The sequence below is a fragment of the Macaca mulatta genome, chromosome 13, assembly GCF_049350105.2.
Source record: "Macaca mulatta isolate MMU2019108-1 chromosome 13, T2T-MMU8v2.0, whole genome shotgun sequence".
Taxonomy (NCBI): Eukaryota; Metazoa; Chordata; class Mammalia; order Primates; family Cercopithecidae; genus Macaca; species Macaca mulatta.
Window position 1 is genome coordinate 10,315,653 of NC_133418.1, and position 23,954 is coordinate 10,339,606.

General features: G+C 40.2%; 1 protein-coding gene across 6 annotated transcripts in view; it reads left to right on the forward strand.

The window, feature by feature from the left end:
- The first annotated feature begins 3,040 nt into the window (after nucleotides 1-3,040).
- Nucleotides 3,041-23,954, forward strand: part of IL1RL2 (interleukin 1 receptor like 2) — a 50,491-nt gene continuing 29,577 nt past the window's right edge. For 2 of the 6 annotated variants that reach the window (XM_077958928.1, XM_077958929.1), the window contains exons 1-5: nucleotides 3,041-5,578; nucleotides 6,343-6,412; nucleotides 7,244-7,478; nucleotides 9,988-10,183; nucleotides 18,619-18,778. In XM_077958928.1, coding sequence (XP_077815054.1) covers nucleotides 5,507-5,578; nucleotides 6,343-6,412; nucleotides 7,244-7,478; nucleotides 9,988-10,183; nucleotides 18,619-18,778 — 733 coding nt within the window. In that variant the 5' untranslated portion in view covers nucleotides 3,041-5,506. Of the gene's footprint in view, nucleotides 5,579-5,630; nucleotides 5,835-6,014; nucleotides 6,413-7,243; nucleotides 7,479-9,987; nucleotides 10,184-18,618; nucleotides 18,779-23,954 lie in introns of those variants that run through there. The other 4 variants (XM_015113027.3, XM_077958932.1, XM_077958931.1 and 1 more) reach the window with 3 other exon arrangements.

The window sequence follows — 23,954 nt, forward strand, 5'->3', positions numbered from 1 at the left end:
TCCAGCTTATTTGTCAAAAGAAAATCTTTTCGCCTTTGACGTGAGACTCTGGGAGTGTGGTGAGGTTGGCTTAGCGTGCAGGGCATAGGGAGCATAGCAGTTGGAGAAGAAAGCAGGTTGGGCTAGAAGGGAAAAATTGTTCCTCTTTTACTAAAATAAAATACATAAATGAATTACCACAGTGGCAATAATTCATAAAATGGAGTACACATGGAAAAATGTGTGTGGGAAGACAGAGGAAAGGGATAATTTTTGATGTGATAACATTCATTTTACAACCAAAGTGTGTGTGTGGGGGGGTGGGGTGGGGGGGCAGGGTGTTTAAGTTTTAAGGAGAGGGAGAGTTACAGGAATAGGTGATACTATTTAAAATGAGTATTAATCATTCAAAACAAAAACATGCTCATCTTACCACACACCGCTCAGGTTTCTTCTGAAGAAGCCTTGGCTATTAAAATACGTAAATCCTACCTGTGCCTTAAATCTGAGCCCCAAACGTTAGCATGGCAGTCTCTCAAAATTTGTAGCTGTTAGACCAGTTAAACCTGTATCACCTGACTCTAGACTCATAGGAGGCTGTTGACTTCTCTAAAGCTGTGCTCAACCAGTTGAGAGATTAATTTACCTACAGGGTGAAGTCGATGAAGCTTGTTTTTCTTAAAACCTTTGACCTGGCAGTGATCCCAAGTGTCATTTGGTTTCTGCTTCCGGAAGGGAAGGGCTACAATGATACCATTCTACAGTGTTCATTGGTTTTCCTGTCAATCTACACGTCCTCAGAATGCGATTCCTTAGGCTTCTGTAGTGAAAGGGTATTGCATGTTTCACAGCCTGTGTGGGGACCCACTCCTGCTTTGGTTCATGTAGTTAATCCTTCCCTGGCTAACACTGCATTTTCCCTCCTCAGCCATGTTATGTCACTTACCCTGCTTAGCCAGGGACAGACTGCAGCTTCTCATTTGCTTTCAAGGCTGTGGACAGCCGCCACCTGTCTCAACACTTTTTATCATCAGATGCTATTCTGTAGTCCCGCCTTCCACACTATACTTGATTGCTTCTGAGTGCTTGTCTTTCCTAAAACTGGACCCATGTCCTCTCTCAAATGCAAAAACACAGGGGAAATATTTGTGTTCTGAAGCCTACTTTTAGATTTTTAAAAGGTGCTAATCATGTGGATAACATTATGCTAGACACGGAGAAAATTACAAAGTAAGAAAAAACAGAAATCTAGCCAGAGAAGAAGAGTGTGAAGAGAAAGTTGTTCAGGAAACAATCTCATATGATAGAGGGTCTTAAATCCATGACTGAAATATTTGAACTTTACCACTGGGAGTAGGTATATGGGAGATACTGGAGGCAACAGGTTGGAAGAACAAAGAAACACACTGATACAGCACTATTGTGCAGCAGATTGGGAAGAGGTAAAAGGTTACATAGGGAGGTTGTTAGGAAGGTGGTATAGTAATCCCCTTGGGAGTCAATTACATTTAAGACATTTTATAAAATAAATTAGGAGAAATTGTTTTTATTATGAAAGCAATAACGGTTTGAGAGAATGTGGAAATTTCTAAAACATATAAGGAAGAAAAATGTCACCCATAACCTCACAATCTAAAGATAATTATTGATATTTTATTACTTTTCTATGGACATAACTGAGACCATATACATGGAGTTTAATACTCTTTTTAAAACTTAGCATAAATATTTGCCTGCATTACTATTATATGAAATACAATCTATAAGTAGTCACTAAGTCTACCAAATGGATGGTCCATAATCTGATAGCATTGCTGCCTTTGTTGGATATCCAGATTATTTCTAGTTTTAGCTATCAGTAGTCAAAGTGCAATAGTTATCCTTTCTCTAATATCTTTACTTCCCTAATCATTTGCTTAGCATATATTCAGAGGGCAAGTTCCTTTTCAGGTTCTTGATGTTCCATAGAGACATTTGCTCCTCTTACACAAGCAGTGTGTGGCACTGAGAATACTCATTATTAAATAATTGTGAATTTGATAGACAAAAAAGGTTATCCTTTGCGATAAGCACTACTTTGCCAGTTAACTATTAACATGGTTGAACGTTTCACTTAACAATTACAGTTTGAGGTGGGCGGATCACTTGAAGCCAGGAGTTTGAGACCAGCCTGGCCAACATGGTGAAACCCCATGTCTACCAAAAACACACAAAAAGCAAAAAACAAAAATTAACTGGGCATGGTGGCACATGTCTGTAATCCCAGCCACGTGGGAGGCTGAGGCAGCCGAGGCTATTGGCTTCATCTGTGTTATTTTGGAATTTACAAACTGTTTCCTCCTTTGTGATTCTGTACTAGCTGTTTCCTACTTTGGGGAGAGCCCTTCTCCCAGACCTCCACGTGCTGGACTCCTTGCCTTGACACGGGCCTCTGCTGCACCATAGACCCTTCTGAAGGGAGGACTTCCCCAACACCATCTCCATCACTTCATCATAATTGCTTTCAGGGTTCTCACCAACCTGAAATCATCCTTCAAAAGTTTCTATTTATTTGACACTAGAATGACTGTAAACTCTAAGAGGGTCTGTCTTCTGTACAGCTGTATTTCCAGCACTTAGAATGTCACCTGGAACATAGTGGGAACTGTATAAATATTTGATGAGGGACTGAGCGAACTAATGAACGGAGCTCAAGGGAGAGATTAAGCCCAGTACTGCAGGAAACCAAGTGCTTTAAGGACCTCTCTCTAGTCTCCCTGGCTGCTTCTTCCATTTCTGGAAGTTCATTTTATCCCAACAATAGCAGTCTACTACAGAAATGCTGCTATATATTCCCAAGCCTCACGGAGCGGAAATATGAGAACTTAAGGGCCTGAAAAGTATAAAGATCTTGGTGGAGCCCGAAACCCCCACCCCAACCTAATACTGAGTTTTGCAAAGTTTAATTGTTGCTTGTGAATATATTTCTGTTTCATTCTCATTGGGAAACCTTATCTGTGGGTTATGGCCAATGGGAAATCATCAGACATTTAGACATCAGACATCAGGCATCATGTAAAATACACATTTGTATATGAAATCTTTAATCCAAATTGTTGCCCTGCTACCCTTCTGAGTAGCCGTCATATCCTAGTCTGAGGGCCAAATAGATTGAAGGTAAAATTCAACCAAGCAGAATTCTGTAATGCCTTCTTCACACACAGATTTGTTGCTTTTTGTCTGCTCTCAGAATGAAGTAATGAATCTCTAGAGGAAGTTGATTTACTTCATTAAAAAAAACCAACTGAAAATATATCTCCTATGGCCACTGACTAATGCTAGAAAACATTAAGAATATTCCCCATTGCAAAAATATCTGCAAGTGGGAGAGAATTAGACAAGCAGGGGGATGGTGATAAGCATCTATTACATATTATACACCCTGTTATGGAGGCTTTACCACTGCCATCTCTGAAAAATGGGCTTTACCTCCCTATCTAAACATATATATAATAAAATCACAGGATAGCTTTTACATAAGAGCAGCACAACTGGCAAAATTTAAAAGTCTGACATTACCAAATATTGGTAAGAACATGAAGCAATGAAATTATTTTCCTCTAAAGGATATAGTTATGGCAAAAAATTGGGGCTTTTCTAATACAATTGAGGATGTACCTACCCAATGATTCTGTAATTCCATTCACTAAACGACCCCTGAAATACTCGCAGAGAAGGACATTACCAGGAATCTTAGGAGCAGCAATGTTTATAAGAGCAAAACATACATTTGGTAAAACTTAAATGTTCGAAGGAGATGAATACATTTAAGGTTTTTTTTTCCAGGTAATTGAGAATCTGCAGTAAATGTTATGGTTTCCTGTTATTTTTAATTGCTAAGTTTACAATGCCTGGAATCAGTTCTGCCTTCAAAGCCAAGTGTTCATTTTCCATGTATCAGGAAACCCATTTGGCACAGAGACCATCCCAGGAAGTTAAGTTTCAGATTCACAGAATCAGTAGCAAAGTGCAATGTCAGAAGTGTCCAGTGAGAGGGACTGCAGGGGACTGGGATGACCTGTCTTAACTTCATACATTCTACGGCAACTATACCCATTAGACTTGGCATATAGTCCTCAGGCTAAGAAAGAAGATAGGACACAAATGCATCTATTCATAAAGTGAAAATGAAAAAAGATAGCGTAAAAAAAGATTTAGAAATAACTTTATAACTTTAGAAACACTGCTTATAGCAATAGTTCTGAATGCAAATCATATGACTTTTATAAAAATAGTAACACCTTTGTTTTGTTTTGGATGAGGACATAAACCCTGAAGAATATACACATATAGAGGAACCTCATTTACTGCTGATGGTAGGGGAAATAAATAATAATCTCTATTTATAGCTTAAGAAAGAGGTCCTCAAAGAGTGGGAGCCGTATGGGTCCCTGACAGATCCTTCAAAAAGATCTGTGAAATCAAAACTATGTTCATCATGATATTAAGACCTATTCCTTTTTTATTCTCATTCTCTCATTAGTGTATGGTAGACCTTTTCAGAAACTATATGACATATTCTATCATGAGACTGATTGCAGAAGCAAATATGAGAATCCAGTCATCTTCTAGTAAGCCAGACATCAAAGACATCTGCATCTATGTAGAACAATGTCATTTTTCTCAATAAGCCTGTTTTAGAAAGTAGTTACTTTTCATAAATTGTATGATATTTGTGTTAACACGTAATGGGTTTATTGTTACTTAAATAAGAAAGTAAAAGTTTAAAAATTCTCACTTTAATTTCTAACATAGTAATATTGACAGGCATAACCTACATAGACAAAAGCACGTTGGAATCCTCAATACTTTTTAAGAGTGTAGAAATCTGCAAACCACTGACCTTCAGCCCATCACAGGAAGTTTTGCTATTAGCACAATTATTGCATCTTTGCTCCTTCGGTTGCTTTTGTCTCACTGTCTCTGATCTTTCAAAGACCATCTGGAAGAGCTTGGCCAGTCATCTATTGAATGGAGATTACATTTTGAATCTTTTCCTACATCTCAGTGCCCTGTGGGACGACTCTGGGGTGTCTCCAGATGGCTAGGGCAACAGGTCCCTGTTGACATCACCTTATGGGGAAGTTTTAGACAGGAACACTCTTCAGGCTCTGAAGTACTTGAAGAGCACCATGGGATGCCTGCCTTACAGAAGTTAATGAGCATGATTCAGGCAGATTCATAATTCTCCGTAGAAGCCATTTGGGATGCCTTCCACTTCGGGGTCATTCCACATAGACCAATGCAGAGCATGCAGTAACTGCTCAAATGGGATTTGGAAAGGAACGAACAGTTCATTTAGACGTTCAACTTGGAATAGACTTAAGCAGACACTCCTGGTGATGAAGGCCTTAGATGCCAGAAAATCAGGCTCAGAGGCTTTCAAGCCACTTCCTAGAGTGATGTCACATTCCTTTCTACGCTCCACTGGGGAAGGCAGGTCTGTCCCGCCCACGGTGGCGGGGAAATACCTAGGCATGGAAGTGGCATGACAGGGCTTAGGTCCCTGTCATATTTTCCAGTCTCCACGAGGTCCTGCACGCTTCAATCCTGCAGGCAGGTAGACACCGGGCCGGCAGTCTGGCTGAGCCAGGCATGGGTGGGGCCCCGACAGTAGGAGAGGTGTGCAGGAAAAGACGTGGCAACAATGTGTGCCACCGCAGGCCAGGGATCAGGTCCCCCAGGCGGGCCTCCGACCGCCTAGGTGACCATGGGGGAGACGACTCCCTCTCTGGGTCGAGGTGTGGAGCTCGCGGCTACTCTCAGCTCCAGCGGCTCCCTGCCTTCCTTTCTGCTTTCCCGCCGGCCCCTGCCAGGCAGGCCTGCTCTGGTTGCTCCCAAGTAAGCCGGTGTTTGGGGTTTCCGTTTAGACCGCGGATCCCGAGGACAAGGGCGCGCAGGAGAGGAGGCTCCGTGCGACGCGGGTAGGGATGGGGTCCCACATCCGGGACCCAGGCCGCGGGCTGCGCTGGGGGGCGCCCTGGCCCTCGCGGGAGCTCTGGACGCGAGCCTGCTTCGCTGTCAGGGGGCGGAAGCGGCTCCCACGCGGGCCGCAGCGCCGCCGCCGCCCACTCTTCGCCCATCCTCCTCCGCGGCGGGGCGAGGTCCCTGCCTTGGATCCTAAAGGTCGGGCGCGCAGACGAAGGAGACAGGGGACGGGCAGTCTTTGGGGAAACGTGGGGCCAAAGTCAGAGGGCTCCCCAGGAAGAAGGGAAGGTCAGCGGCCTGGGCGGTTGTCTTTGAGATTCCGAGGTCGCCCACGCTGGCGCCTCGGGCCCGCCCCACAGCGCTCTCTCTTCCCACCCTCTTCTCCCTTCCTTGCAGCCCGGTTTGGGGATGTGGTCCTTGCTGCTCTGCGGGTTGTCCATCGCCCTTCCACTGTCTGTCACAGCAGGTACGTCCGTCCCGTGTGTCCTCAGTTCCCAGAGGCCGCCCTAGTCCACAGGCTCCTGGCCCCTCACTGGGAGCCCCAGGGGATCGCGCCAGCCGGAGCGCGGCTGCTTATGCTCCCAAGACCGCGAAGAGGAAACAGAGCCAGCTCCACGTGCTGGGATGCTCAGCCCCATGCTGGGATGCTCAGCCCTGAATGTCACCTTTGAGCTTGGAGGTGACTTCGGGGAGGGGAAGGAGTTAGGCAAATTGCAAGTGAAGACTTGAGTAAAAATGCTCAAATGGAGTTACTACTGCCTATTTTATATGATAAAGGGTTATTTTATGACAAGATGAAAGCAAGGACGCCATCAATAGAACAAATTTCTTCTAAGAAATTTGGCAGAAATGAGCTTTAAGAATGAACCAACTTTTTTTTTTTAACGTTTTGGGATGAAATAGCTTTTACTCAAGGCAGAGTAACTGGGTGGCAGAGCAGAAACAGAAAAGACAAGAAGGGCTTCTTTACTCTGTAGATGAATGAGTGCAGAGTAAAGAACTCTGTGGATGAAAAGAACTAGGGGTCGTAGAATAGAAAGGAAAGAGGGAAATCACTCGCAATGGGGAAGAGGTTTGTGAGGAGGGAACGGAGTAAATTATGTCTTATGGATACATTTGAAGAACTTGGAATATACTTTATAATGAGCATTCTATTTTTAGGAAACTTTCAGACTCAGGAAACTCCCAAATAAAATTTCAAATTGACTGGAAAATTGAAGAGGCATTTAAAAAAACTAACAGTAAATAGAACTAAAGTTTTCTTTCACAGATAATTGTTTTGTTTTTCTTTCCCTAGATGGATGCAACGACATTTTTATGAAAAATGAGATGCTTTCAGCAAGCCAGCCTTTTGCTTTTAATTGTACATTCCCTCCCATAACATCTGGGGAAGTCAGTGTAACATGGTATAAAAATTCTAGCAAAATCCCAGTGTCCAAAATCATACAGTCTAGAATTCACCAGGACGAGACTTGGATTTTGTTTCTCCCTATGGAATGGGGGGACTCAGGAGTCTACCAATGTGTTATAAAGTAAGTTCCTCATTTAAAATAGAACTAACTCATGTGTGTGTATGTATAAATTCTTTAAGGAAAATTCTTAATGAACATAGAGAACTCATTGAGAAGAATTACTTTGTTGTATGTTTTTATAATTGTTACAAGACAGTTTCCAGTGAACACATTTTTAAACAGAACAGATTTGTAAATCATTTTTGGAATCTGATATGCATCTTTCCCCATGGAAATGGCACCTCAGACCAGACCCACTCACAAAGTGTGTCTGTCCCAATATTATTGCTGCCATCTTTCTTTCTTGTTTTCTTTTTCTTTTCTTTTTTTTTGAGTTTCTGAGACGAAGTCTCACTCCGTCACCAGGCTGGAATGCAGTGGCGCAATTTCGGCTCATTGCAACCTCCGCCTCCTGGGTTCAAGCGATTCTTTTGCCTCAGCCTCCCAAGTAGCTGGGACTATGGTGTGTGCCACCACACCTGGCTAAATTTTTGTATTTTTAGTAGAGACGGGGTTTCACCGTGTTAGCTAGGATGATCTCGATCTCCTGAACTCCTGATCCACCCGTCTTGGGCCTCCCAAAGTTTTGGGATTACAGGCCTAAGCCACCTAGCCTGGCCACTGCCGTCTTTCTTGAAATGCCAAAAGCTTTTGTGGGAAATGGCACATCCAGATAGGAATAAGCCTCCTATGAGCCCTTTTCACAGGGAATTTGCTTAAGGCAGGGAGTAAGCATCGAGCATGTTCCAGACCTCACTGGAGAACCCGTGCTAAGAAACATGAATGAGTAACACAGGCCTGGTGGTGACTGCCCCTCAAAGGTAGCTGTCTATTAGGATCAAGCCCATCCTCTCACTTTTCAAGGGAATCTGGAAATTGGAATTTGTGTGTGCGACTTTTTATAATTTGTAAAGCTTTGTTGGGCCTGAATAAAACACATCTGTAGACCAAATTTAGTTTGAGGGTCACAATTTTGTGACTCTCCCACACTGGCTTGCATGACCTTAACAAATTACTTGATCTCTCTGAGCCTTGGTTTTTTCTGTAAAATGGAATTAATACTGGCCCGATAGGGTTCAGGTGCAAATTAACTGAGACCAGGTGTGAAGTAGGTACTCCATTCTCTCTCTCTTGTTTTGATTCCGTGATATTTGCCGGCCCCTTTCTGTGTCCCAGCATGGCCCATGTCCCACTCTGATTTCTGCCAGATTCCTCATTTCTATCCACCAGACAGACAAAATGCACAAAATCGAGTGGTTCACATGTGGAAGTGGTCGTTAGCTCTGCCTGGCTCCTTTCCACAGATTTAGTCGCTAATAAACCACTCAGAGCATGTGGAGGTCTGCTTTCTTATTTTAGCCTAGGCTGTGAATTATTAACTAGACTTGAAGATCATACATCACATAAATGAATCTGGATGTCGAAGCTAGATTTAAACTATTTAAATCTGGGAGCTGTGAAATGAGGAAAAACAATCTTTAATATAAATTAGACAAGGATATCTGCCATGAAAGAAAATGAACGTGAATTCTCCAAGACTTTTACTACTAACATCCAGATAGGATACGTATTTAGGAAACTGTATATTTTTACTTTTTGCTTTGAAATAATTTTAAATATAAATAAATTTTGCAGGAATAGTATCAATAACTTCCTTCTACCCTTTATCTAGATTATCTAGATTCCTCATTTTTAAGAATATATTTTTACATTTATCTTATAATTTTCTCTTTCACCATATATATGATATAAATTATAAACAGTATTTTTCTCCTAAGCCATTTTTAAACCATTTCAGTTGTATGCATCATATCCTCTTAGCTCTTAATATTTCCATGTATATTTCCTATCAACAGTGTATATTTCCTATTTCCTTTCAATGTGTATCTGTTTATTTCTTACATAATGACAGTATAGTTATCAAATTCAGGAAACGTAACCATCATATAATACCTTAATCTATAATCTATATTCTAATCTTATCAGTGGTCTCATTGAAGACCTTTTATAATTTTTTTCTTTCTTTTCCAGTACAGTTACCAATCTAGGATCATGCATCACATTTGGTTGCCATGAATATGTAACTTATTTTAATCTGGAACGGTTCCTCAGTCTTAGTTTTTCATGATACCGTCATTTTTAAGGACTATAGGCAATTATTTTGTATTATCTCCTTCATTGGTGTTTGTCAGGTATTTCTTCATGATTAGGTTCAGCCGTTTTGGCTGGAATGCTAGGTGAGTGCTTTGTGTCCTCTTCAGAAAATTACTCAGAGGCACATGGCGTCCACTTGCCCCCAGTTGGTGATGTCCATTTTGATCACTCAGTTAAGGTGTTGTCCGGTTTCTCCACTGTATGAATACCATTTGTCCTTTCGTGATGAATGATTTGGGGGGTGCTTACTGCTTTGTTAGAGGCAGAGGGTTTGCGTGGTGCTGTGAAAATGATTTGAAAACATTTGAAAATGAGCTGAATTATTTGATTTTGTGATTTTTTAGAAGAGTTTATGAGGTCTCAATCTGTCTTACAGGGGTAGAGACAGCTGTCATAGAATACATGTAAACCTAACTGTTTTTGAAAAACAATGGTGTGACACTTCCGTAAAAGGTTTACCGAATTTATCAGATGAGTACAAGCAAATATTACATCTTGGAAAAGATGATAGTCTCACATGTCATCTGCACTTCCCGAAGAGTTGTATTTTGGGTCCAATAAAGTGGTATAAGGTAAAAAAAAAAATTTCTTATTGATATTTTTCCTCCTTTTCTTTAAAACCCACTGTTTTTTATAGGTTAAGTTGTATTTTTAAAGGCAGAATTGGTAAAGAAATTTGTGTTCCTAAGATAGATTAGTTAGCTAGCAGTCATTGATAATGTTACCTTCCTAATTACTGTTTTAAAAAATATTTTGGTTATTGTATCTTTGTAATATTTTATTATTTGGATCCATCACCTTCCTCCAGTCATTCTTGTTTTTCAGGCTGTTCTTTATTTTCTAACATTAATTATGTTTGTTTAAATACATACTACGTGCGCATGGTTCAATAATCACAAATCGTAAGAGGTCACTCTCTGGAAAACCTCTTTCCTGTTACCATATTTGCTCTGGGGTCATCACACCTTCCTCGACATGTGGCTACCATGATTAGTGCCCTGTGATTATTCTTGTATAATGCTATACTAGCAAATAAAAATATATAGTCTAACTCTTCCTAGCCCTTCTTTTTCAAGCTCATCTTTCTGCTCTTCATGTTTTCATCTTCGAAATTTCTCTTTTCTTGATGATCCTGGCATATGTTGACATAGAAAGTAGCCCTTAGCATGGAGGAGCACAGGCTAGTTATTTGAGATTGGAATTAGTTTTTCCTGCTTGTTAACTCTTGCCAGCACACCCCTCCGGGTCATGAGTTTTCTTTATGGGAAGGTTTTCATCTATTGATTCAATTTCTTTAATGGTGAAAGGATTACACAAATTTCTTACTTTCTCTTGTGTGAGTTTGGTAAGATTTTGTGTCTTAGGAAGTTTCTCGTTTCATTAAAGGTCTCGTATATTCTGGAAAATTGTTTATCAGCTCTTCTCTTTTAATGTCTGCAGACATTAAAACCTTCAAAGTAAGGTTCACCTTTAGTCATTATTCATTCTCTCTTTCTTACACACACATGCGCGCACACACACGCATGCTTACTTGATTAGTTTCATCAGAGACTTGTCAGTTCTAGTACTCTTTTCAAAAACTAACTTTCGGTTTTGTCGATCCTTTCTGTTACATATTTCATGTTCATTTAGTTTGTTTAGTTGCCCTCTTTCACAAGAAATGTGGAAATGAATGTCCTTATACCTGTCCTTTAAGCATATTTGCTAGTGCGTGCAGTTCTCTAAGATACATGATTGCTAGCCCTAGTATTGCTCATTTGTAGGGCATGCAGATTAATAAAGTATTCAACTTTGTTGATGTTGCAAAAATTGCTTTACAGAATTTTGTATCCGTTTATACTTTTGCCAGGAGTATTTTATTTTATTTTATGACAGAGTCTCACTCTGTTGCCCAGGCTGGAGCGCAGTGGTGTGATCATGGCTCACTGCAGCCTAACTCCTGGGCTCATGTGGAAGCCCAGGTAATTTTTAAAATTTTTTTGTGGTGACAGAATCTTGCTGTGATGCCCAGACTGGTCTCGAACTCCGGGCCTCAAGTGATCCTCCTGCCTTGGCCTCCCAAAGTGGTGAGATTATAGGCATGAACCACCATGCCTGGCTCACCATGAGTATTCTAGATTTCCTACAACCTTGTGTTGAACTTTGTGTTATAAGACGGATTTTTAAAATCAATCTGGTGAGTATAAAATGTACCTTTTTGCTATTTTATTTTGCTTTTCCTTAATTATTAGTGAGATTAACCACTTTTTTTCATATGTTTATTAGCCATTTCTGGATCCTCTTCTGAACTGCCCACTCATATCTTTTGGTATATTTCTTATTTTACTTTTCATGCCATTTTCTTGTGACTTATAGGAGATTTTATATATTTATATATCCTGGGTATGTTTGTTTGCAATGCATTAAAAAAAACCTTTCCATTGAAGTTTGACATATACATATAAAATGCAGAAATCATAAGTGAACAAGCTTGTTGGATTATCAGAAAGTGAACATACCTTTTAATTACCCTTTCCCACGAAGGTTAAGAAAACATTACTAGCACCTCTGAAGGCCCACCTCTTCCATCTTGCAAAACCTGTGCCTCCCTAGTCCCCAAATAACCACTTCCCTGATTTATACTATCATAGATTAGATTTACCAATTTTTGAATTTTATTAATTTGAATAAAATCGTATGTAGTATTTATGTCTAGCTTCCTTGGCTCAATAGCGAACCAGTGAGAATCATCCATGCTATTGCATGTGGCTATATTTCATCCATTTTCATTGCTTATACTATTTCACTGTTATTATTGTTAGACTCTTGAGTCATTTCCAATTTCTGGGTCTTAGAAACAAAGCTGGTATGAACACTTTTCTCACTTATGAATGCAATTTTGTGGGACATATTACACGAGAGTGAAATAGTTGGGTCATAAGGGTATGTAGAAAATGCCAAACCATTTTCCAAATTGGTGCCAATTTACAGTTCCAGCAGCAGTGTATAAGAGTTATTTATGCCCCTATATCTGACAACACATGGTACTGTTAGCCTTTTTAATTTGCTGTTTGGATAAGTGAGTAATTGTGTCTCATTTCAGCCTTAATTAACACTTCCCTGATTATAACTGATAATGTTGATCTTCTTTAAATTTTCTTCTTGGCACTTGGATGTGTGTGTGTGTGTGTAATTTTTTTTTCTTTGAGTGCTTGCTTGTGAAATTTTTTTTTTGAGATAAGCTCTTGCTCTGTTGCCCAGGCTGGAGTGCAGTAGTGCAATCATAGCTCACTGTAACCTTGAACCCCTGAGCTCAAGTGACCCTTCCGCCTCAGCCTCCTGAGTGGCTGCGGGTTACCTTGTCCAGGAGGGATCTCTATTTTTTTTTTTCTGTAAAAAACCAAATAATAAATATTTTAGGCATTGTAGGCCAGATGATCTCTGTTTCAACCACTCAACTCTGTTTTGGAAGCACAAAAACAGTTGTAGACAATATAGAAAAGAAGGAGTGTGGTTGCGTTTCAACAACATTTTATTTACAAAAACAGGTGGTTAGCCACATTTGGCCAGTGTGTGGTTTGCTAGCCTCTTGTCTATTTCTCATTGATTTGTAGTAGCTCTTTATAGATCTGGATATGAGTAATGGTTACACTGTGCCCTTCTAAGCAATGGCTAGCTTTTCAACTCTGGCAATGAGGTCTCAGACTTCCTAGTGTTAATGCAGTCTAATGTACTGATTTCCCTTTGTGATTAGTACTTTCTGTGACTTAAGAATCTTTTCCCACCCCAAGGTAAAAGGACCTTTTCCTATATTTTCTTCTTGAAGTTTCATTGTTTTTCTTTTTCCACTGATTTTTAAGTGTGTAGTGTTGGTAGGGTCAAATGTAATTATTTTCTGTGTGGACTTATGGTTTACCTGTTCTTCTCACGTTGCTTTGCATGCCACCTCTGACTTAAATCATATTGGTCTTTGTGTGTAGATCTGTTTCAGAGCCCTCTGTAGCATTCCCTTATTCTATTTCTTTCTTTTTCCCTCCCTCCCTCCCTTCCTTCCTTCCTTCCTTCCCTCCTTTCAGACAAAGTCTCACTATGTCTCCTAGGCTAGAGGGCAGTGGCGTAGTCTTGACTCACTGCAACCTCTGCCTCCTGGGTTCAAGCAATTCTCCTGCCTCAGCCTCCAGAGTAGTTGGGATTACAGGCACACGCCACCACGCCTGGCTAATTTTTGGTATTTTTACCAGAGACGGGGTTTCACCATGTTGGCCAGGCTGGTCTTGAACTCCTGACCTCAGATGATCCACTTGTCTCAGCCTCCCAAAGTACTGGGATTACAGGTGTGAGCCACCACACCGAGTCTTTATCCTTATTAATTATTATGGCATTAGATAAGTCTTGTAAGTTTTGTATAAGTCCTCTGCTTTTCCTTTATCTGAAATGTTGCCTTGGTTATTCTAACTTCTGTTTCTGCAGCACTTGGAGATGGCCTCAGAGCTGTGACTAGCAATCTTAAGTAAATATCAGAGTTGATCCTCTGGACCTTTTAAAAATCCAGATATTCAGCCTCACCCTCTACTAACTGAAGCAGGTCACCCATGGGTGGGGCTTAGATGCCTTTATTTTAAAAACAATCCCTGGGCTTGCAAAAGTAGGCAAAAGCTGGGGGCCAGCAGTGTAAGCGGGAGGGGCCACCTGATACTATACCACCTGCTCAGTTTTGGTGACCCAGGTGTGGCTGTTTTTGCCACTACCAGGTGCTCAGACCTGGACTCACTCTTTGGGCCTCAGTGTTGTCATCTGTAAAACCAGAGGGTTGGAATCAATTCTTCAAGTATTTGGAATCTGTGATCTTCTTGGTGCTGTGCCAAGGGATGTCATATGTCTTCAAAGAAGTTACAATTTATCAGAGGAAGCAGACAAGTAAACTATGAATTTTATTACAGCATGAGGTGAACATACAGAAAGCGAAATCAGAGCAGACCCTGGGAATGTCCGTGGCTATGCTTCCCGGAAAAGGTGACTTTGAACTGTGCTTGAAGAGTGACCACAGTTAGCCTGGTGGGTACGGCAAGGAAGGTCAGTAATTAGAGGGAAGCAGCAGGTACAAAGGTGTTGGGTGAGAAAGAGAATGGTGTTTAGGGGCCCTGGTTAGAGTTTAGGGCACATGTAGAAAGATGGTGCTAGAAAATAAACACTGTTTATGCCAACCTAAAGCATTTCAACAGTGAATCCTACCATCTGGAGAATAGCATGAGCAAATTCGCATTTGAGAAAAGTCCTTCCGTAGGGGCTGTAGTGAATCCACTGGAAGGCCTTGAGAATGGTGGCATGCTGATCATTTGGACTATCCTAGAAATCAAGTTAAGAAGTGTGGTTCATTTCAGAAAGTTCTAAAGTAGAACTGATACAATGAGGGAAAAGGAGGAGGAGAGGAAGTGGGGGAACTCATGTCTGAGGGCTCCTAATTTTTATAATTGTAAGGATATGTTATGGGGAGAATTTGAAAGAGTAATGTAGGTAAATAGATGGAGATGCAAAGAATTGCTAAGGTGAAGACCATGAATTTGTAGTGGTACCAAGACGCCTGTATATGTGATTAGCTCCTATAGTGCTCTGCTCTCTGGTTGGAGGTGTGTAGGAGAGGGATGAAGGGATTCATCAGAATGGGGGCTTTGCAGGTGAAGATGCTGGAAGGATGGAGGGCTACAGAGTTGAGGTATTGGAAAGGAAATGATTGAAGTGATTGAAGTGATGGATAATGGTTCTGGATAATGGCAAATCCCTATGATAATCCTGGCTTATGTCTGGGAGGATTGAAAACTGAGAGAAGTCCCCAGGAAGTCTTTGAAATTGAAGAGCTTACAGAGGACAAGGTTAGGGTATTAAGACATCTGTCTACACCTGGAAAAGTGGTAATGTCTCCAGTTTTGTTTTCGTTTCAATCCCAAATTACTCCTCAGCACAGTGGTTTGGGGCCCCCATCATTGTGCTCAATCTGAACTTGCTAAAGTTACTTCGGGCTCTCCAGTTGCTAAACTGACATTGATTTTCAACCTGATTGTGGCATTCAACATTGCTGGGCACTCCCATCAGCTGGAAACTCCGTTCTCATTTTCTTCTAAGACTTACTCATTCTTTGTCTCTGTTTATCTTTTTTTTATTATTATTTTTATTTTTTCTGGCACTTCCTTTGTAATCATCACTGAGTTTTTTTCCTCTATAGTTGGGTCTTAGGATTTGAGGTTCCCCATAGTTTCAGCCGTGGTCACCTTCTGTGCTTGCTTTTGCTTACATTCAAGTGGATGATTTATAGAACCATCTATTTCACTTTATATTCTCCGTATGGCTCCAAGTTCTCTTCCACTTGGATCTTTCTTCCACCCTCTGGATTCCTTTGTCCAACTGTCTAATATAGATTCTTCTTAGACCCTCCCATCCCCACCACTCGCCTCATGCACCGTGGTTAGAGCTATTTTTTAATCTTACCCCAGATAGGACCATTTTTTCCATTTCTTTGCATTCTTTCTTCTTTCTAGTAACACCTTTGCATACCCAAGCTAGGACTGTAGAAGTCCCGCTCCCTCTGCGTAGCCCAAATCTGTCACTACATTCAGTGGACTGGAACTGCTTAAAATCATTGTTTTTGTTTTTTACTTGTTATCCTTACTTCCCTGCTTTAGTTTAGGTTCCATTTGGCCTCAGTTTATGGAAATAAGATCTAAATGGTCTTTAGCATTGCATTATTTTAATCCTTTAAACTACAGAGCAACTAAAGGATGTTTCTCAAAAGAAAATCTGATTGTCTTATTCTCTTGCTCTGAAGGCTTCTGAAGCTCGTCTCCTTTTCATGGTTTTCTGTGACAGGGCTCCTGACTACCTCACCAGTTTTATCTCCATCACTCTTCATACTCATTGCATCTTAGTAAGAATTCTCAGGTTATTTTGTGTTTCTGAAATATTGTACGTCCCGGGTCAGGAGTTTTCTTCACGATGCCTGGAATATATAAGGTATTCAAAAGTGGACACTATTGTTCTTAATATTTTAATTTTAAATCTTGTTAGTGAGACATTACCCTAAAGATTTTAAATTTAAATCCAAGCTTGTTGAAAGTTTAACCTTTGAAATAATGCTCCAGTGGATCAGAATAGAGGCAGTTCAAGTTATAGCAAAGTGACAGAATGGCCTTCAGCTGCAAGGCTGAACTTTAAGATGATTAAAATATGTATATCTTGAAAGAAAAAATGCATCCTTCAGAAAGAGGACTGCTCAACTGTGAAAGCACAGAAAGGGAGGCCCAGAGATTATACCTAGCCAGAGACTATCCAGGGAAGAGGTTTATGAAGTGCAAGGACTAGACTTTGTGCTTTGTTCGGGCTGAGTGCAGTGGTTTACGCCTGTAATCCTACACTTTGGAAGGCTGAGGTGGGCAGACTCCTTGAGCCCAGGTGTTTGAGACCGGCCTAGGCTTCATGGTGAAACCTTGTCTGTATTAAAATAACAAAAAATTAGGGTGTGGTGATGCATACCTATAGTCTCAGCTATTCAGGAGACTGGAGTGGGAGGATCCCCTGAGCTCAGGAAGTGGGCGGCAGAGCTAAGACTCTGTCTCACAAAAAAAAAAAAAAACAAAAAAACAAAAAAAGCAAAAAAAAGGGCTTGTCTGTATCCTAAAGAAGGAGACACCACAGTATCAGGGTCTGATGCCTTTATACATCTAACTCTGATTAGTAACTCCCATTTTGTTTGATAAGCAGTTGTCAGATTATGAGTTGGTTTCCCCTATCAGGTATTTACAGGGAAATAATGTAAGCCTTCTAGGAAGTAGCATTTCACATTATAAATAAACCAGTGCTTGTTTGGCATTAATTATTTACTGCATCCTGCTGGGCGGCTCTATTCATGCTGTTCCAGGGGTGGAGAGTGAAGTGTGACTCTGAACCGTGCCTAAGTGAGGAGAGAGCTTAACGCTTGGGCAGGTGAATATTTATTTAATTAGGGGTTTCCATGTTGGTTTTATCTTTTATATTGTGTACTTCCTGAAGAGAGGGATTGAATGTTAGTCCTGCATGGCCAGGCCTGTCACAGTGCAAGCAAACTGCAGGAACTCAAATGTTTGAATGAACAAATGGACCACTTAGCTAAGCAGTCACTCTGTGGAGTGCAGCTTCTTGAAGGACAGGGAACAGGTTTGGGAGAATTCAGAAGTGGGCCCAAGGTATAAAAGAAGTGGTGATTAGCATGAGAATGTGAGCCTAGGACAGGACAGAGGAATGGTGAGGCTTGCCCTCTGGGTGGTTGCTGGGAGAGAAAGCATTCCTGAAACTCACTGGTCTTCTGGTTGGTTGGGTGTGAGGTTGTTGCCTTGTCCATGGAGGAGGCGGGGGGAGCAGGAGAAGTGATGTGATATCTGCCCTCCATAAACCTGGCCAGCTTCCTTTGCTCACTGTTCAGACCTTCAAATTGGATGTTGGCGAAGAATTATTTTGGATTTCTATAAAGTCCAATGCTTGATAAGTGCAGAAATTGGGCCCGCAGTGGGAGCAGTCATTATGAACTCGGGTTTCCAGTCTTGGCAGAGGGACTTGGGCCATTAAGTGGGAGTCCACTGGCAGACGTGGGCCCCTGAAGGTGGAGGATGTTCCTGCCTGTTCATGTCCTCCTGTGAAAAACTGACCCAGGCTCAGTTTTCCTCAATGAAGTCTTCCTTCCATCTCACATAGGCCACTCTCCTCTCAACTCCTGCTAGACTTAATGTTTGTATCATTCACTTCAGCCTGTAAAATATCCTTTGTCAAATCTGTGTATATCTATATACACATACACATATATATACACATTATATACAGACTGGGCAAGGAATTCTGCTGTGTCTGTCTATCTATCACCAATCTGTCATCTACCTATTTTTCTATTTACCTAGCTAGCTAGCTATCTGTTGTCTTTCAGTTAGATTGTAAATTACCTGAATTCTAGGGATCACATAGGTTTCTAAGTATTCATTGAATTGAATTTTGTTTTTATTTGTATTAGGACTGTAACGAGATTACAGGGGAGCGGTTCACTGTTTTGGAAACCAGGCTTTTGGTGAGCAATGTCTCAGCAGAGGACAGAGGGAACTACGCGTGTCAAGTCATACTGACACACTCAGGAAAGCAGTACGAAGTTTTAAATGGCATCACTGTGAGCATCAGTAAGTATGCTCATGTATGTCTGTTGCCTTGTCTTCTTTTGGCTTTGTGGGAACTGGCTTCTGGCTTTGGGCTTTGGGATTTGAGCAGGAGTGATTCTAGGTCTTGGTTTCCCTGAAGGCTAGTAGGCTCTCAGATGTGCCACTCTTAGAATCAGAAGGTGGGAAGACTGAGGCAAAAGGGCATGAGCAGCTTAGTTCCCTCTTCTGAACAACAGAACACTCAAAACTCTTGATTGATTTTTGGTGTCCTCTTCAATTTCTTTCATCAGTGCTTTATGGTTTTCATTATAGAGATCTTTCACTTCTTTGGCTAATTCCCAGGTATTTAATTTTGGTTAATTCCTATGCATTTTAATATTTTTGAAATGATCATATGGTTTTATGTGTGGCTATTGTAAATGGGATTACTTGTAAAATTTCTTTTCACATTGTTCACTGTTGGCATATAGAAATGTTACTGATTTTTGTATGCTGATTTTGTATCCAGCAACTTCACTGAATTTATTAGTTCTAATAGTTTTCTTGTGTAGTCTTCAGGTTTTCCCAAATATAAGATCATATCATTTGCCAACAATGATAATTTGAATTCTTCTTTCCTAATTTGGATGCTGTTTATATCTTTCTCTTGTCTGATTTCTCTAGCTAGGACTTATAGTACTATATTGAATAACAGTGGTGACAGTGGGCATCCTCGTTGTGTTCCAGAACTTAGAGGAAAGGCTTTCAGCTTTTCCCCATTCAGTATGATTCTAGTTGTGAGTCTGTCACATATGGCTTTTATTATGTTAAGGCATGTTCTTTCTACTTCCAGTTTTTTGAGGGTTTTTATCATGAAGGCCTGTTGAATTTTATCAAATGCTTTTTCAGCATCAATTGCAATGATCATATAGTTTTTATCCTTTATTTTGTTGATGTGATGTATTACATTGATTGATTTGCAAATGTCAAACCATCCTTGCATCCCAGGGATAAATCCCATTAGCTCATGATGAATGATCTTTCCAATGTATTGTTGAATTCTGTTTGCTAGTACTTTGTTGAGGATTTTTGCATCAATATTCATCAGAGATACTTGCCTATAGTTTTCTCTCTCTCTCTTTTTTTTTTTTTTTGATGTGTCTTTGTCTGGTTTTGGTATCAGGGTAATAACTGGCCTCATAGAATGAATTTGGAAGTATCTTCTCCTCCTCTATTGTTTTGAACAGCTTGAGTAGGATTGGTATTAGTTCTTCTTTAAATGTTTGGTAGAATTTGGTGGTGAAGCCATTGAGTCCCAGGCTTTTCTTTAATAAAGAGACTTCTTTCTCTTTAATAAAGAGACTTTATTAAAATTTTTATATTGTTACTTGTTATTGATCTGTTTAGGTTTTGGATTTCTTCCTGGTTCAATCTTGATAGATTGTATTTGTCTAGAGATTTGTCCATTTCTTCTAGATTTTCCAATTCATTGGCATGTAGTTGCTCATAGTAGCCATTAATAATCTTTTGGATTTCTGCAATAACAGTTGTCATGTCTCCTTATTCATTTCTGATTTTTTTTTTTATTTGTATCTCTTCTCTTTTTTTCTTAGTCTGGCTAAAGGTTTGTCAATTTTGTTTCCCTTTTCAGAGAACCAACTTTTTGTTTCATTGATCTTCTGTGTTTTTTTCATTTTGATTTAATTTATTTCTTCTACTGATTTTGGGCCTGGTTTGCTCTTGCTTTTCTAGTTCTTTAAGATACACCATTAGACTGTTTATTTGAAGTAGTTCCTCTTTTTTTGATGTAGGCACTTATAGCTATAAACTTTTCTCTGAGTACTGCTTTTGCTGTATCCCATATGTTTTAGTATGTTGTGTTTCCATTATTTGTTTCAAGAAATTTTTCAATTTCCTTCTTAATTTCTTCATTGACCCACTGGTCATTCAGAAGCATACTGTTTAATTTCCATATGTTTGTATAGTTTCCAAAATTCTTCTTGTTATTAATTTCTAGTTTTATTCCATTGTGGTCAGAGAAGATGCTTGATATTTTTCCAATTTTTTCAGTGTCTTAAGACTTGTTTTATGACCTAACATATAGTCTGTCCTTGAGAATGATCCATGTGCTAAGGAAAAGAATATGTATTCTACAGCCATTGGATGAAATGTTCCGTAAATGGATCTATTAGATCCATTTGGTCTATAGTGCAGATTAAGTCCAATGTTTCTTTGTTGATTTTCTGTCTAGAAGATCTGTCCAATGCTGAAAGTGGGATATTGAAGTCTCTAGCTGTTACTGTATTGGAGCCTATCTCTTTCTTTAGCTCCAAGAATATTTGTTTTTATATCTGGGTGATTCAGTGTTGGGTGTTGACCTTTTTATCATTACATAGTGACCTTCTTTGTCTTTTTTTATAGTTTTTGTCTTGAAATCTATTTTCCCTAAGTATAACTACTCCTGCTCTTTTTTTGTTTTCAATTGGCATGGAATATCTTTTTCCATCTCTTTATTTTCGGTCTATGTGTGTCTTTATTGGTGAAGTGTGGAAACAATCAATGGGTCTTGTTTTTTCATTCATTCAGCCATTCTATGCCTCTTTATTGGAGAGTTTAGTCCATTTACACTTAATGTTATTATTAATAGGTAAGAACTTACTCCTGTCATTTTGCTATTTGTTTTCTGCTTGTTTTGTGATCTTCTCTTCCTCCTTTCTTTCCTTCCTGTCTTCTTTTAGTGAAGGTGATTTTGTCTGATGATATGATTTGGTTTCTTGCTTTTTATTTTTTTATGTCTCTATTGTATGTTTTCTGGTTTGAGGTTTCCACGAGGCTTGAAAATACTATTTTATAACCCATTATTTTAACCTGATAACAACTTAATATTGTTTGCATAAACAAAAAAGAAAAAGAAAACTAATAAAAATTCTACACCTGAACTTTATTCCCCTGCTTTTTAACTTCTTGTTGCTTCTATTTATATCTTATTGTACTGACTACACCTTGAAAAGTTGTTGTAGTTATTATTTTTGATTGGTTCATTATTCAGTCTTTCAAGGATAAGAACAGTTTCATACCACAGTTACAGTGTTAAAATATTCTGTGTTTTTCTGTGTACTTATTATAACCAGTGAGTTTTGTACTTTCTGGTGATTACTTATTGCTCATTAATGTCCTTTTCTTTCTGATTGGAGTAGTCCCTTTAACATTTCTTGTAGGACAGGTCAGCGAATGAAATCCTTCAGCTTTTGTTTGTCTGGGAAAGTCTATTTCTTCTTCATGTTTGAAGGTTATTTTTGTGGATATATTATTCTAGGGTAAACGCTTTTATAATGTGTCATGCCACTCCCTCCTGGCGTATAAGGTTTCCACTGAAAAGTCTGCTGCTAGATGTGTTAGAGCTCTATTGTATATTATTTGTTCCTTTTCTCTTGCTGCTTTTAGAACCCTTTCTTTGTCCTTGACCTTTGGGGGTATGATTATTAAATGCCTTTAGGTAGTCTCCTTTGGATTAAATCTGCTGGGTGTTCTATAATCTTCTTGTATTTGGGGACTGATATATTTCTCTAGGTTTGGGAAGTTCTCTGTTATCCCTTAGAATAAACTTTCTGCTCTTTTCTGTTTCTCTACCTCCTCTTTAAGGCCAATAACTCTTAGATTTGCCCTTTTGAGGCTATTTTCTAGATCCTGTATGCATGCTTCATTGTTTTTTATTCTGTTTTCTTTTGTCTCCTTTGATTGTTTATTTTCAGATAGCCTGTCTTCCAGCCTGCTAATTCTTTCTTCTGCCTGATACATTCTGCTATTAAAGGACTCTGATGCATTCTTCAATATGGCAATTGCATTTTTTTCATTTCCAGAATTTTTGCTTGATTAAAAAAACATTATTTCAGTCTCCTTGTTAAATTTATCTGATAGAATTCTGAATTTCTTTTCTGTGTTATCTTGAATTTCTTTGCATTTCCTCAACACAGCTATTTTGAATTCTCTGACTAAAAGATCACATGTCTCTGTTTCTCCAGGATTGGCCCCTGGTGCCTTATTTAATTCATTTGAGGAGGTCATGTTTTCCTGGATGGTGTTGATGCTAGTAGATGTTCTTCAGTGTCTGGGCATTGAAAAGTTAGGTATTTACTGTAGTCTTCACTGTCTGGGCTTATTTGTACTTGTCCTTCTTGGGAAGGCCTTCAAAAGGATTTGAGTGTTTTGATCTAAGCTGTATCTGCTTTAGGGGGCACCCTAAGCCCAGTAATGTTGTGGTCCTTGCAGACTTGTAGAGGTACCACCTTGATGATCTTGGACAATATCTGGGATAATTCTCTGGATATCAGGCAGAGACTTGTTCTCTTCCCTTACTTTCTCCCAAACAGAGTCTGTCTGTCTGTTCTGAGCCACCTGAAGCTGAGGGTGGAGTGACATAAGCACCCCTGTGGCCATGACCACTATGACTGCTGGGTCAGACCTGAAGCCAGCACAGCACTGGGTCTTGCCCAAGGCCTGCTTTACCCACTCCCTGGCTACTGCTCATGTTTGCTTTAGGCCCTGGTGCTCTACAATCAGCTGGTGGCAAAGCCAGCCGGGCCTGTGTCCCTTCCATCAGGGCTGATTGCCATTGGTGAGGTCTCTCAGGCCCTGGGAGGATCCAGAGGTGCCGTCTCGGAGTCAGGGATTAGAGTAAACCTTAGAAGTCTACCAAGTGTTTTTTTTGTGCTGCAGCTGAGCTGGCAGTCAAACCATAAGACGTAGTTCTTCCCACTCTTCCCTCCCCTTTCCAAAGGCAGAGGAGCCTCACCATCCATAGCCACCGCCACAACCGGCCACAAGGAGTCCTGCCAGACTACCGCAGATGTTCTCTTAAGGTCCAAGAGCTCTTAAGTCAGCTTGTGGCCAATGCTGCCTTCCTGGGACTCACTCTTCAGGGCATTGGGCTCCCTTTTGGCCCAGAGCACGTGCAGAAGTGCCAGCCAAGATTCAAGTCCTAGAATCGGGGACCTCAAGAGCCTGTTTCATGATCTACCCTCCCCTGTGGCTATGCTAGTACCTAAAGTGCAAGACCAACTTTTCCCTCTGCTTTTCTCAAGCAAAAGGAGTTTTGCCCTATAATCACTGCAGCTGGTCATGTGCTGAGTCTCACCTGAAGCCAGCAAGTTTCAGACGTTCACCCAAGGCATTCACCGTAGTACCTGGATAATTGCTACTGATTGCTCATGGCACAAGG